Source organism: Micropterus salmoides, unplaced genomic scaffold (assembly GCF_014851395.1).
Source record: "Micropterus salmoides isolate LMB-PRFRI ecotype aquatic unplaced genomic scaffold, ASM1485139v1 Ms_hic_scaffold_22, whole genome shotgun sequence".
NCBI lineage: Eukaryota > Metazoa > Chordata > Actinopteri > Centrarchiformes > Centrarchidae > Micropterus > Micropterus salmoides.
Genome location: NW_024041373.1, coordinates 12,625,198 through 12,640,849, shown reverse-complemented (window position 1 = coordinate 12,640,849; position 15,652 = coordinate 12,625,198). Strand labels below are relative to the sequence as shown.

Here is a 15,652-nt window from a genome sequence, read left to right as displayed (position 1 = left end):
GGTGCTGTAGATAAGACAACATTGAGGACCTGTCAAACACGGCCTGTTCTCTTCCTGTGTTTGTGATTGACAGGGGAAGCCCGGCACTCGTGGAGAGCCAGGGATCCCAGGAGAGCCGGTGAGCCGCAGCCTCTAACTCTCTTTGAGCTGTCAATCCGTGTGTCATACCTTTGTCACCGACGACTGACACATCGGCTGTCTCTGTTCTCTGACAGGGTGAGAGGGGGCCGCTCGGAGAGACAGGATTCCCAGGGCCCGAGGGACCCCATGGTGTTGCTGTAAGGATGCTACATGAATTCTGTTGCTCTTCCCTATAATCACTGCTAGGTGTTGCCAAAGAACTTTTCATTGATGCAAAAAGGAAATAGGGCTTTGAATCCCACACTGCTCCTTTACATCAGCAGGTTTATCCATGGTTGTTTTACCAAAAAAAAGAACATGATTCAAGTACAATATGGATCAAATATGTATGTTAGCGATCACTTGTCCTGTAGATGATTACATTCCTCTATGTAATTACCATCAGAGATGGTTTCTGTAATTTTCCCTGTAAGCACACAATGGAACAGTGTTCGCAGAGCAATCAGGATCATTATCCCTTGGTTGAGATATCTCATTAACTGTGGAGATTACTAGGAGTGCAACAGTGCTGATCCAATCGAAGGTGGGAGCTTATACAAAATGTCTTTGTTTGTGCTGCACTCCTTGAGCAGGGGAGACCTGGAAAAGATGGAACTCCTGGATACAAGGTGAGTTGTGCGAACACATTGCAAATCCCCTTATAGAAAGTGCTTTACATCAGCTGAGCCACAGAAAGATGGCACAGCAGATTTTTATCCCCCCCCCTCAAGCTACCGCATCCTGAGTGCATTAAACCTATTTGCATATTTGAGATTTTAACGATAAAAACTGAATGGAATCCTGCAGATTTAAGGCTTTGTTGACTTTTAGTCTTTTTACCCTAATTATACAGTTAATGCTTTCAGGCAATGATGAAGTGTTTGTAATAGAGGGCAGTAGACACTTAGATTAAATATGTATTTTCCTCCCTGATGAATCTGGCTAAAATTGAAACAAATACTGCAGCAATGTCTGCTTTTAGGTGGCTGATCAAATATATTATACACTATTTACTACATAATCACACTGAATGGGTTCTCAGCATGCAGAACATATCTGCTATTAATAGCCATTCCTAACACATCACACGGTCTAATACCAACCTGGTTTGACTATGTGTATGTATGTGTTAATGTTTGCTCTCTGATTTACAAGATTTGCGTCACCTAACACCTCAGTGACAGCCTCAACATTTTATTGTTTTCTTTTTCTTTTCTGATATTAGTTAATATTCCTCTACCAAAATCTCAGCATTGCATAGAGTCCTTCTACAGTTTTATCCTTGTGCTTTTCTGCCACGGTGCCTGACTTTTTGATGGGGCAACAGTGCCATCTAGCAGGTGCCTTTGCTCCTCTAGTCAGACTCTTTGCACACTGCTTTGAGGTTTAATGTAATGCTCAGGGAAGCACATTTCAGTGGGCAAGATGATAGATTTAAGCCTCCCATCAGGCATTGGGGAATACAGAGTACTGCAGATTAAAGCAGGCAGGGGAGAACAGCATCACAAAGAGATGCCCGTTTTAAAACCACATCATGCCAGATTGTCTTTTGCATGGCTCCTGTAATCCAGGAGGAAATTGATACAAAGATGCTCCCAGAGGTATTGCTGTGAGCATGGTAAAGGGAAGCAATGAGGAGTGACAGGGAGAGGGATTGGAAGACACAAGATGTTGTGACATGAAGCCAGAGACAGGTATTTTCTCTACCAGCTCCACAGTACAGTAGAGACAGCTGATGGGAAAGCAGGCATTTCTCATATGAAACAGGAGTGATGCAGAGAAGCCGTGACATTGCAGAAGGTGAAACACTATACAGGGATATATTATACAAGCAATGCACCTGAGCTGAGTAAGAAGCAATCAATGCACAGTCATCTGAAAAGTGAGAAAATTTCTCAAAGTCAAGTAATTCAGGATGCTCACAGCTTTTTTTTCTTCAGGCAACAGAACAGAAACATCTGCAAATATTAGAGTACATATGAGCAATATGTCAATATGGCGGCTTAAATAATAGAAATCTCTGCTTCACATGTACAGATTAAATAAGTATTGCTTGTGCCCCTCAATGTTGCTGAACATCATACTTTGTGTGTAGTGGGTGAAATACTCCAGGGTCAGTATAATTTCTTTTTCCAATTATTCAGATGTTTATTACGATGACAACAAAGCCTTAAAATATATTTCTCTGCTCCCCCCCCACCAAGGGAGCGACAGGTAGACCAGGGGACAGAGGATCCAAAGGAGAACGTGTAAGTAGCGTCATTCCTGTGTTCCTAAAAAGAAGCTGTTTTCATGGCTGAGACTATGATGCACAAAAAAAGGTTTTGATGAATAGTAATGAAAGTCTTCACTTCAGCACAAATATGACTAATCCCCACAAGCACATAAGCACTAGATAAAGGAATTTAACGCTCAGTGCAGTTTTCCTATTGTATTTGCAAGGCAAAATTAAAGAGCTCTGTCACAGTTCCGCTGTAATCTATTGCAAATAGAGGATGCAAAATGGGGCTTTTAGCTTTACAGTTGGCAACAGAACCTCAGGACAGGTGACTGACTGGACACATTAGGAGAAATAGGTCAGTGTGCATGGCATGTTAAGGGATACAGTCAGGCCTGGAAATAGTGATAGTGACTGTAGTGCAGCTTGTGCCAGCCAGGAAATGTAACTTATACTGTAGAACACAACCAGATACTGTTTGATACAGTTTGGTCTTCATCATATAGAGCTGAAATATGTTTGGGCTTCTTTACTGCAGGGTGATCCTGGGATTCCTGGAGAAAGAGGCGTTCAAGGCGAGAGGGGTCGCATAGGAGATCCTGGCCCTATTGGACCAATCGGACCAACGGGGCTAAGGGGCGATCCTGGCCCTCCAGGACAGTTGGGGAGTGCAAACTTCTTGGTAAGTTGTAAATTTTCAGAAACAAACAAAGACTGCTCTCCCAGATTATTAAAACCTTAATCAGCCTACCTCCTTCCTGAGCTTGTGTAACTAGTTCAGTTCCCTGTATAGAAAAATGGTGCAGCTACAGATTTCTGCATCAAACATCAAACAAGGCTGTGCAAGGGAGGTTGCTGTTCTCTTTTTTTCCGCTTCCCACTCCTCATCTAGGCGCAACAGAAGGTCAGAGAGGGAGAGAGATGGAGACAGAGAGAAAGACAGAGATATGTGGGTGTGCCTGAAGCTCTGCAGAGCAGTGAAAACACCTCCGTGTGTCACAGGCATTTTACACATACTGTACGCAGTCACAGCAGTTATGTAATATCCAATAGCAGAGATGAAAAACTGTTTTGAATGCAGTGATTCAAGGTCCAAGGATACTCTTGTTTGCCATTGTTACTGTTGCAGCTGCAACTGACATGAATTGTCTTCTTTTAGCCCATGTTATAGTCCTTTGAGTAGCAAAGAATATGTTGTGATATATTTGCTTTGATAACACTTACATACATTTAGACATAAACAGAGCTGCACAGAGAATCGGACATAAAGTAACATCAAGAAGTCTCTTTATAGAGTTATAATATCTAATTTAATATTCTCCGACTGAATCCATTTTATTTCTAGCTGGATTTTAGACACATATGTTATATTATGATGCAAGGTGGAATGTTACTGAATAGTTACCTAACAAACAAATGTGAATTGTAGCTGCAGTCCCTCCTCTAAGCCATTGTTGTCAGCACAGGTGTTTACACAAGCTGTGTCAGGCATCCTTTTTTTAATTCATGCTGTGATAACTACTGTATCTACTCTGCTAGCAGTTCACTTTGAGAGATGACTTACTGTCTCTTAATTGCATTTTATTTGTTATTGTTGATAAAAATGTTTCAGTGAAGTTTGTATTCTTTGCCATCGCACAAACAGGGGGATCCCAGCTTCATGGCTGAACTCAAAATGTTGGTCAGAAATGAAGTCTTGAGGGTCTTTGAAGGTACCAACTGCTCCATGTTTTTTTTTTTTTTTTTACATGTTTTGTCATTATCTTTATTCTGTTTTTCTTCATGCTGAATATGAATTTTTCATTTGTCTAACCTCGCAGAGAGACTGTTGAGCGCCGCCATGCCACAGAAGACGCCTGCAGGAATCTTAGCTTCACAATTCCAGGGGCCTCCAGGACCTCCTGGCAATGACGGTTTACCAGGCCCGCCAGGAGAGCCCGGACCTCCTGGTTCCCCAGGTAGGAGCTGCGGCTGCCAGACTGAACTGCTGGATGTTGACACCACCTCAGAAAAATAACCACTTCTGCCAAAACATTTATTAGAAATAACACTCTTAACCTTTTATTGCTCAACTATTAGTGAAACTCAATTAACCCTTTGCTGTCTGGTGTAATTGTAATCTATGTATGTAGCCTCACCAATATGTACTCCTCATTGTTGTTTAACACATACCAATTAGTCTAACTACCATATGCTGTCCACACATGTATATTTAAAAGAGGCAGCATTTACTACTGTATACACAAAACTGCAGGTTGGCATGGACAATGCAGAGAGAACGGCAACAGCCTGCAATTAAAGATGTCTTTCTGTATGGATGAAACACTAGAGACTGGGGTGGGGGCACCAATGCAGGTTGACACGTGTATTTTGTAGGGATTCATGGGTATTTCTCTCTTGCTTAGACCCATATATCAATGCAGACTGAGGGGCGGGAAGCAGAGGAAAGGCCAGGAGTGTGGTGCACAGCGGCTCTCTGGGAAATATGAAGACAAACAGAAGAATTGGCTGTGAATAAGAGAAAGTATTATCAATGTGGACAGGAAAGAGCCCCAGTATTGATACCTCACTCCCGAAAAGAAAGCCTCTAAAGTGCAAAAGGAGCATAGTCAGGAAAGAGGGTGGACGTTCTTTATCAAACTGATATAACTTCCTGACTGCTCATATAACACTAATGGTTTGCTGGTCAGGCTTTATACCTCAAGCTTAGATTTGTATTGTGTCCGCGGCAAAACTATGGTAACTTTTGAAGAGGATGAGTGTGTCACAGTGTCGGTGCAGATCAAAGCACCGCTGCATTGGCCTTTCCCTTTGAGCTTTGTATCTACCTCACATTATTCAAGACCATTTACACTTTAACCCACCGCTATAATATAAAATGCTGCTTTCATTTATGAATAATGTAGTTCAAGTAGGCAACTACTCGACTATAAATATTTGTACTGTGCTAATGCCATTTGCATTACACATGTCTTGGATTGTTTTTAGCTTGTTTTATTTTTCTATGCTTCAAACGAGTGTTTTATAGGTGATTCTTAATGCAGCTTTGCAATAAATATTTATTGAAAATAAAGAGGAAAGTTATTTCCCTTGATAAATCAACAATTCAACAACTTCTTAATGTTTTCTTTGTTGACTTGTGCCTCCACTCAGCTGGGGAGAGAGTTTGGGGTAATATTTCCTCATTATTTCTCGTCATCCTCTGCTGGAGACTGTGCTCCTCTGGAATATCCAATTTGACTTCTTCTACAATATGCCAAAATGAATTGTTTATGGAGAAAAATAACCCCTCTGTTGAATTCACAGTCTTTTTTCCCCTCATGGTTTGATTTGACATGGGTGAAAGCTGTTAGTGAATACCCACAAGGACATATGCTGAAAAGCATAATTTCTTTTCTTTTTATTTCCCCCCCTCTTTTGTTGTAATTGAGTGCTCATTTATCATTCTATTCATCTTTAACTTTTGAGATCGTAATGAAAATACTCACTGATGTAAGTCTTTATGTTTAAGTGTATATTTCATCAACTCTACATTTTGTTGTCATAACATTTATTTTTGATTTTGTATTTCAGTGCATTCTGTATATTTATTAATAGTGACAGAAACAAAGTGTGTTTTATTATTTCAGGCTGTAAACTCTGTTTCAGAGCTGCTCTGCTTTGTGCTGTACAATATGGAAATATCAGTAAATATCCCACAGTAATTGGTCTTTGATTGAGCAGCTGCTCAAAGAAAGGTGGTTCTTTTTATTTTCTTTTGTAAGGCATAGCACAAATAAATAGATGTTCATGTTGATATTGTTTACAACAGGTGCAGGGCTGCAATCCTATCAATCAAACATGAAAAAGCACTCTGTGGCAATATTATTTTCTATTAACGTATCTGGTCCATTAGTGGCCTTAGAAACAATTTGTTTTCAGCCAAGTACAGATGCATTATGGCATCTTCGATTTATTGCACCAATCCAGCGTGCCACCCAAGCTTATTGCCCTGTGTGCTATTCAGTATTTTTTTTGCTTAAGGTACAGTGCTCTTTTCTCCATGGAACGTCTCCTCCCTGAATGAATGCCCCAGGCTCTGTGAGTGTTGAAAGAAGTCTCATTATTGCGGCAATGTGTGGATAGCCCCTCTCTCTTTGAGACTCCGTTTTGGAGCATTCATAAGCCTTTTTTCTAAGATTTTCTCTGACATGTAAGCGTTGGAGCGTTTCCCCTTTGGGCAAGGCGGTGCAATGCTTGATTCTCCTGTCAATGTTTCTGATGCACTCCATGCAACCACTGGTCCTGAGACTCCATTACTTTAAGTGCCTCGTGGGGAAGAAATGTTCGCAGCCCCTCAAATTCTTACTTGGTATGCTGCTGTTTTGAACTGTAAAGACTTAGCGGCTTTGCATGGGGTGAGAAGGCATTTGAATAATATGTTTGTGTGCATATTGTTGGAAGCAACACGTTTCTTGGCCTGACTTGAAGATTAATGCAAATGCTTTGATTCTGTTTTACTCATCAGCCTTCTTTTTGACAGACTAAGCATGTCCTTGTGTTCATCCCTGCTTGTTTTTTTCCATCTTAGAGGAAATCATGCAGCAGCCAATCACCATCATAGAAAAGGTCCATGTAAAAACGTAATATTAACATAAAATAATGTAGTTTTTGTTCCTGTGGCTAAAAAGAGTTTTTATACACTAACTGTTATGATCATGTTTATGTTCACCAAATGAAGTGAGTCTAGTTGTTATGAATAGAAATGGTTTTCTGCATCTGCTGCACCTGTTTGTTTCCCATTGAATGAGTCCACCTTTGATTAGGCATATCTTTTCACCCTCTGGGTGCCTTTAGTGACCCACATATCTGACCTCTGATTGTAAAAAGCCTCTTTCCTCTCTTTTGAAATCTTCAAAGACATGCGCTTGTGCCCCTGTTGTTGACAGAAAGCTGTACAAGCACACAATGCCTTCTTCTTCGAACACTAACACACAGATGGCTTGTTTGAGTTCTATTTTGATGAGATGTCAGTATGTCTTTCATTATTCAGTGGCTTGGGATTGAAACTGGAAATCCAAAGTAGACTGTTTCTACATCAACTACCAAAGCTGCTTAAAGACATGACTTGATGCCTGACATTGCTGTTGTGTCGGTGACATTTATATCATCGAGAACCTGATCTTTATGAGTCTCTGGACAGATATAATGGTTGCAAAAAGTGTACACTCGTGTTATGGCATTTGTACTAATCTCACTAACTGTACAACACACTCCATGAATACACAGTTCTACTTCATTTTTGCTGTATTTGTAGTCAGCCAAAGCGTTGTGTCTGTCCTCAGGATACAGGGGTCAGAAAGGAGAACGAGGCCAGCTTGGTCTGGGGTTACCAGGAGATCCAGGAGTTATGGGGCCACCAGGTGAGTCATAGTTTGGACACACTATGTGATGAATCTATGTGTATTGAAGGATGTGGTCAAACGGACGCTTGAGCTAATGGTTGAGCAAACAAAGGAAAGGAAAGAGTGAGACTGTGGAAGTCAGAAACATTTCTTTAACTTCACACTTGAAGCTGCACTTTCAATATTTTTATATTATAACAATGGATCAAATGACTTAAGCAGACACTATTTTGATACTGATCCTGTAACAAAAAAATGGTAATTCGTTGTGATGAACCCACAGAGACTTATCAGTACCCTCAGTTCCCCTCAGCTCTATGGAGCATTTTACGCTCATTGTTTTGTTTTTATGGGCTGCAGCGTTACTGTTTTGGTTTACTCTCAACACTTTTATCAACATTGTTTACAGTCACAGCAGATGGCCATTTTGCTAGCGTAAAAGATTGTGATTAACCCATTATAAGCTACCTGCCCAGCACCAAACTGCAGACAGATTTACCAACTAGCAGGTGCACATGGTGGAGCCTTATACTGCTAAAAAGACAGATATTTCCCTCAGGAGTTGGTGGAGACCAAAACAGAGCTAAACAGAGAGTGAATATTGGACATACATTCATCTGGTGGAAACAGAACTCCAAATGAATGCCAGTGTTGCTTCATTTCTGTTATAATATGTCAATGTTGTGTTTATAGCTTCTTGCACTCTCCCCGCACCCCCACGGTGACAAAAACAAAGAAATGACTGCTGTTTTTAATCTTACTTCTACCACTCAATAACCACCAGCCATAGACCAGTAAAACTTTGGGAGGTACAGTATTTGTGCCTATATATAAGAGCACTTCTGGCGGTTGAGCCATTCATGCTTCAATTATACCACATTTGTCATGGAATGACCAGGCACTGCATTGACAGCCCTGCTTCCTCCACATCCACCGCTATTTGTCAGCTTTTCTTACCTGTCCACTGAAAGGAATTCTATTTCAGCCTTCATTTAATATCCTAGCATGTTGGAGATAAATACAGCTCCCAGATGGCATTGTGTTTTTTTAAAACTCATGTGCCACTGTGACATGAGTGGGACCCCAATAGAAGACAAAATGCAGCAGTGACGTCCGTTCTGTCAAATACGGACACAGCTTGACCTGAACTAAAGTTGAGCACAACCCAAGATGTCAGCTTGTCCCCTGCTCCTGTGAACTATTAAATGACTCCCTATACTCTGATGGAGCAATGAGAAGTGGGATTACCTCACTGACGTAAAGGCTGTGACAGTAGGAGTCTATCACTGAACCTAAAGTCACTCATCCTTTCTATGTATGTGCATAATGCATGTCTTGGGCAAAGGGAACTTGGCTGTAGCTCCTCTTGAGAGGACAAATCGCGGCTGTTGAAAGACATCATCTCTAGAGGGGCCACAGTGATAGGAAGCACAGCTGCTGGGGTTTGACCTCAGATGTATTCACATATTGGAAAAAGTTGGAAAGTACTTGAACAAACTGCTACAGTATGAATGTGCTGAGCCACTGGGCTGGTTTTCCCTGAGCACTTACTGTAGATTTAGAAGTCTCTGCACAACGGAACATATCTGTCACTAGGCCATCGTAATGAGGGACAACTTGTATCGCTTGAATTCCACAAAGATCAGATTCCCCCCTGGATCACCCACAGGTTCATGGAGACTGGGACATACAAGACACATACAGGAGGTTCACATAACTCAGTCTTATCAGCTTTGCAATCAGGGAGCAAAAGCCACAACGTCAGTGTTGTTGATTCTCAGGGGGTAATACAACTTTGGAGAAAAGACTGGGAACATCTCAGTGATGAAAACTACTAATAGTTTTAAGTAACTTATGACGAGAGTGACCACAATGTCCATTTGACATCTTCACACTCAAGTCTTTGATACACCTGATGTTGGTGTCGCTAAGTCATGCCAGCCTGCAGTGCATTAGTTCTGTACTGGAGCTTCTTAACAGGGTTGAGCTAACAACTGGAAGTAGCCACCAAAACTTGCAGCCTGAACACACAGATTTAACAAATTGGGAGTGCACTTTTGACGACGAGTGTTATTTGGTGCACCTTTGCTCTGGTATTGACAGCACAAAGCACCAAAGCACTGTGGACAGTTTGTGTGTGAGCAGTTAAGCAGGAGATGGATGTGGCAATGATGAAAAGGGCAAGTTGTGTTTTCAGAGGGAGGAAAAGGACAAGGCAGTACCTGTGATTCCTTTTGTGTGAAGTATAGAGCAGGCAGAGCTCACTGGAGCTGACTGATGTAATGAGCACTCCTGTCGCTGGACTGCAGTGGAGGGTTCTTTTCATAGACTTACAATGATACATTAGAATGAAGTGTTACCACTGGTTCTTGTGTTTGTTTGTTGTATGGACAGCACATCAGATAAAGGGAGGCAATGTTCACTGCTTTGCCACTTCAGCAAGCTGTTGCTAAGTAACATGAGATACTAATATCTCATCTGCTATGATGACCTCACCATATTAGAGAAGGGAGCTATGTACTAAATATGGAGTGGATATAGGTACTATGGAAATGACAAATGTATGCAAAATCACATAATCATTGGTTATTCGTTCACTGCAATAAATGTGTTCCAGTGTTATGTTATACATTCTTCTTTATGATATTTTGTTGTAATTGCGGTTCTCTTTCAAATTATTAATCTAAAGATTAACATACAACATTTTGTAAAGTGATCAAACTAAATAAGGGTGAAAAGTAACCATTATTTTCATTATTGATTAATCGGATGGTTTTGTTTTTATTGCTATAATTTATGAAATGTCAAAAAAAAGTGAAAAAAAGCACATTAAAGTCCTCAGTGCCCAGGGTGACATCTGACCAACAGTCCAAGACTGGACTTACCGGGCTTTCAAGACTCAAAGATTTAATCAATTTAAATAAAGTCAATATAAAACACAGAAAAGGAGTAAATCTTCATATTTGAAGATTTAGTCGTTCAGATTAGTCGAAATAGTTAAACTCTAAACTGTACATTCTTATCATCACAGATGATACAATTCCACCTGAAAGTTTATGAACAATGACACTGAATTATTGCCCAACCATATAGGAGAATTCAGTCACTTGTGCTTTTTGAAATACTGACAATTCATGTCCTATAGAAATTATATCCTCACCGATACTGGATGTTTGAGGCTGATAGTGGGATATATGGGAATTTATGAAAGCCGATAAAGATGTATTGGGTAGGTTTTTTTTTAAACCTAAATGCATAACATAAATACGCTTCTTTATACGGATCCTTTAATTTACATTTTGATTGGAGCATTTTATGGCGCAAAAATGAACTTATCATAGCTGAAAAACTATGTTATAGTGACAGCTTTTTAAATTACCTCACATCTGATTTGGCATTTCTGTACTGCAGTTATTTTGTTACTTATCGGTCGAGATAAACACTGATATCTGCAATGAGCTAATATAGGCTGATATAGCAACCTGATTTATCAGTCTAGCTCTAGTAGAAATAGCTGTGGTGGATATAAAGTAAACTGTAACTGTAACCCGTATAATCCCACACAGTCACATTTTTTTCCGTTACCATCATTTCCAAGAAAATAGTCCTGCATGCAGCTTTTCACAAACTCCTTTTCTAACTCTGTACAGCCGGTCTGTATGGACAGTGTATGACTGAGTGTGTTTATGTGAGGGAATGTGTGGCTCTGCCAAACCACAGCTTTGAGTTTTATCACTAATGAAAAGCTCTACTGAACAATGATAAAGTACAGCCCGGTGCAGGAAATAATAATGTCCAATTCTGTGTCAAGGCCCTCCTGGGATCACTTCTCCGGGCCCTCCTGGCTCTCCGGGGCCCCGTGGACCTCCTGGGACATGTGACCCCAGTGACTGCCTCCTTCCATCCCTATGAGCCCAGCAGAGCAGCTCAGGCTGGTTCGAGGAGGACAGGCGTCCGGCTCAGTGCTGCATCCACAGAGCAGGAGAAGAACGGCCTCTCTGTGTCTGACAGCTCCCTCAGCTCTGGTTAATCGGACAGACTCACAACTGACCTCTTTTGTTCACTTTACAATAACGTTTAGATGCAGTCAGGATTTTGTTTTTTGTTTTTGTTTTTTTCCCGTCGGCTTTCTTTTGTTTGTTTTCACATCCCCTACTGTGATGTAATGCATTCCTTGTCAACTCTCATTACGTCTTTCAAGACCATGAAATGACTTGTTTAAATGCAGTCCTGTCTGAAAACATGATCTTAATTATTTGTTTGCCTCCTTAATGGGCATGGCTATTCACTCTTCTGTTCTTATTCAGATAAGCCAATGTGCTGGCAGAAGGTACATCTCCTGTGAGTGTGTGTGTGTGTGTGTGTGTGTGTGAGAGAGAGAGAGAGAGAGAGAGAGAGAGAGAGAAAGAGATTAGCTGAATGAATATACTTGTTTTATATGTAGGTGTGAAACAAGACAAAAGAAACTCCTTATGCAACCAAAGTGCAGCAGATGTGTTTGATATATGGAAATTATTTATTTTTAAGCGTGTTCTTCAAGAATATATTTAAAAGATGGTACTAAATAATAATTATAGTAAATGTAGCACGGATTTTCTGTAATATTATTGCGATGTTGGATTAATTTCTGGATTACTGAGAGATTTGTTATGAATTTATCGCTCATGACATATTGCATTGTGCATGATAATAATTTTGTTAAAAGGAATCTGCGGTATAATCATTGACAAAGATGCCTTCCCATTTTCTGTAGGTTTTGTGTCTGTACTGAGCTTTGCCATATCTTTTTTGATTTTTTTGTCTAAAACACATCCATCAAGAGCAGATTTTTTTTTTTCCACATGACAAGAATGTACTTTGAATGTTGTTTATGTTTAACGAGTGTGACTCACATTCACCTACTTACTGTTGGTTTATTCTGTAAATAAGTTGGACGAGTGGGCTTGTAATGGGACCTGACAATATAATTACATAAGCAAGTTGCCATTGCAATGACACATCAAGGTTCTCACTTTTGTTATCAATCATACATCGCTGCAAATATTTAAGATCTTTGTGTGTGTATGTGTCTGAGAAGATGATTATTAACATTTAATTGTTTACAAAGTGTTGTGTATGATGATTCCTCTGGTTTGTTGTATGTATATTTTTGATTTCGAGCCACACAAAGGAAATCGGACTACTACACTACAACGTCAGATGTTTTATATTGGTAAAACATGTACTCATACATGTACTTGAACTTCTTGTTGTTTGTTTTAATAGCATCATGGTCTACATCCTGTTTTTCTTTCATTGCTGACCAGCGCTGTGTGTTGCTATGTATCGTTGCGTTTTGGGGTGTCTCATGACTGGAGTTTTGATTTTTTTAAATTTGTTATGACGGGTTTCAGAGTCATTGTTATGTTTTAATCTCAGAAGGTTTTGAGTCAGCTTTATTTAAACAAGCTGTCTGATATTATCATATCATATTATCATATGTGAAAGGATGAAAATCTTACGTACCATCACCCTTTGCAGACAAAAGTTCCCAGCATTGAAACTTTGGATTGAAATGAATGCCCTGTTTGAAGATTTTTAAAAGGAAATGTAAAAATTGTTCATCCAAAAATGTACCTAAACTTTATAATCACTCTAAACAAGTACCTTTTTATATAGCAGAAAAACACAATTGGCGTGTAGTTTATATCACTTCCCTCCTCCTCATCATCATTTTGAGCGCTGTTTAATGAGAGTTTGACTCAAAGGCTTTAATTTTACTTTCAAGTGTCCTGCTGTGATTAATGTTTGAAAAGTTCTGTGGGCGTATCTGAAATTCTGTGACATTAGGAACCCGGCCCTATCTGTATTTCATTCTTTAAGATCTGTTTGACACTTTTTTAAAAGCTCATGCTTCTCATACACATGTGAATTATAACTCACATCTCACTTTGAAGCTGCAGAACTTTTTTACAGATATTTTTTCTCAGTGTGCAGGCTTGGTTTTATCTCTGTTAAGTTTTTATCAGTGTGAGTGGGTCTAATTTTAGATGGGTAATGGATCAGATGTGTGCAACTGACTTCATTTGTGAGTTTAAAGAGCCCCCTGCTGGACATGGATTTATTTTCTCATTGCTTGTAATGTGAATGGAAAACAATCTTTCTTTGGGTTATAGGCTACATAAAACCCCCTCCTTCTATTGGCTTCTGTCCTTTCATCACACTAATTTTCATATTCGGTTTAATGGGTTCCCCTTGGAGACAGTAATGCCAACCTTGACCAAATTAAAATGAGACGGCATCTGCAAACTAATATGATCCAAACTTTTTGTTGCACTGATGGGGGCAACTCTCTGCGCATATTGAATTTAGCTTAAATTGATATCAATGTGCACCGGTTTGTGACTTCAATTTAGCTAAACAGTATGATAACTAGGGAGGACACAAAATGGCTGCTGATGTCACAGCCCACTTCACTAGCAATTTGGTGCTGGCCATGTTACATGGCTCCAAGTTAAAATCCATTTATTCTAAGTGAAATTGTCAGATGAAAGCAAGCTGAAAGGATGGAGGTGTTATAGGTTGACACATCCTTCAAAATGAAATGCTGTTATACATCTAAAACAATAACATCAATTTTATACATTCACATATTTCATTATTGTTTGCTATTTTTTTCTTTTTACAGTAAAGTAAGTTGATCCTGTTGCCACATATAATCTAATCTTGTAAATAAGCTTGTAATAAGAGGGAATATGGATCAGCCCCTCAGCATGGTCCCTCGGATTAAAAATGTCTGCCTGCTGCTCTCACTGTAACTCCTCTCTGCTCCTTTATAAGCTCATGTTGTGCTGAGTGACTTTAATGTGTGTGTTTTTAAAGTCTTTGATTCATTGAATATCTACCTCAGTCTTGGTTTACCACACATCTACATGATTAGCTATTTTGGAAAGAAAAATATCACAACACTAACTGGTGCCTTAAAAAAAAAATGCTTAAAGAAAATAAGCAATTGAGACCTCATGTGTAAAAGAAAACCGATATTACAGTCCTGGAGGTTGACATCAGTATTAGTCAGTTTCCCGGACTCTCGATAAAGAACATGATGTCCCTGTTGTGGAGGTTGATCCAGTGTGAATGTGGTTACCAGGTATCAGAGGTTAAACTTTACTCTTTTCTTTGCACCATCTTTGATTCACACTGATTGTTGGCATCTGCCTTACACGTGTGCAATAAATGTTATTCAGTGCTTTATTTCTTGTGTTCTTGTGTTGTATTTTTGAGCACTAACACAGCCTGGATTAAACTTTATTGTACTTAAATTATTGTTCCACATGAGATTATGTTTTGAAAATTAAGTTTGTGTCCTGTAAGACATTGTATTACATGTTTCTTTGTCTAACCAAATATATATAAAATATATATGACTTATCCTTAACCTATATATTTTATTTGAGTTTCGAAGTTTATTCCTGACCTTGGAGACTGCTTTTGACAAAACAATCTCACCTCAAGGTCCATTCAGTAGCTGTCTTGGATCTTTCAATCACATCACATGATCTTCATCAGTTTGCTCAGCTGTCATGAAAATGTCGATCAGATAGAAAAGTATGTTTAGAAAAGATGAATATTTGACATTTCTATAATGAGTGAGGAAACTCCATACTAAATGGACCTTTAGGTTAGACTGTTTTGTTAACTGTGATATAATTGATTTTACACAGTATTTGGAAAAACAATTGAGGACTTGTCATTTTGCATTTGTTACAAAATATTATATAATCACAGAATGATACCAGTGTACAGAATAAATTAAATAAAACACTGCATGTGTTGTTTTCTTTTTGTAACATCAATGAGGGTCTCCCTCATCCCTAAAATATATTTTCATATATGCACGACTGCACTCTGTTGTCATTCTGTACAATGAGAAAAGAAATGTCACATCACG

The 15,652-nt window shown here is 39.4% G+C and overlaps 1 protein-coding gene across 1 annotated transcript in view; it reads left to right on the top strand.

The window, feature by feature from the left end:
- LOC119917672 (collagen alpha-1(XIX) chain) overlaps nucleotides 1-14,955 on the top strand; it is a 99,122-nt gene extending 84,167 nt beyond the window's left edge. Inside the window, exons 46-54 of the mRNA XM_038738094.1 lie at nucleotides 74-118; nucleotides 216-278; nucleotides 714-749; nucleotides 2,325-2,369; nucleotides 2,877-3,020; nucleotides 3,984-4,050; nucleotides 4,159-4,296; nucleotides 7,663-7,740; nucleotides 11,534-14,955. Coding sequence (XP_038594022.1) covers nucleotides 74-118; nucleotides 216-278; nucleotides 714-749; nucleotides 2,325-2,369; nucleotides 2,877-3,020; nucleotides 3,984-4,050; nucleotides 4,159-4,296; nucleotides 7,663-7,740; nucleotides 11,534-11,634 — 717 coding nt within the window. The 3' untranslated portion in view covers nucleotides 11,635-14,955. The remainder of the gene's footprint in view (nucleotides 1-73; nucleotides 119-215; nucleotides 279-713; nucleotides 750-2,324; nucleotides 2,370-2,876; nucleotides 3,021-3,983; nucleotides 4,051-4,158; nucleotides 4,297-7,662; nucleotides 7,741-11,533) is intronic.
- Nucleotides 14,956-15,652: the final 697 nt, after the last annotated feature.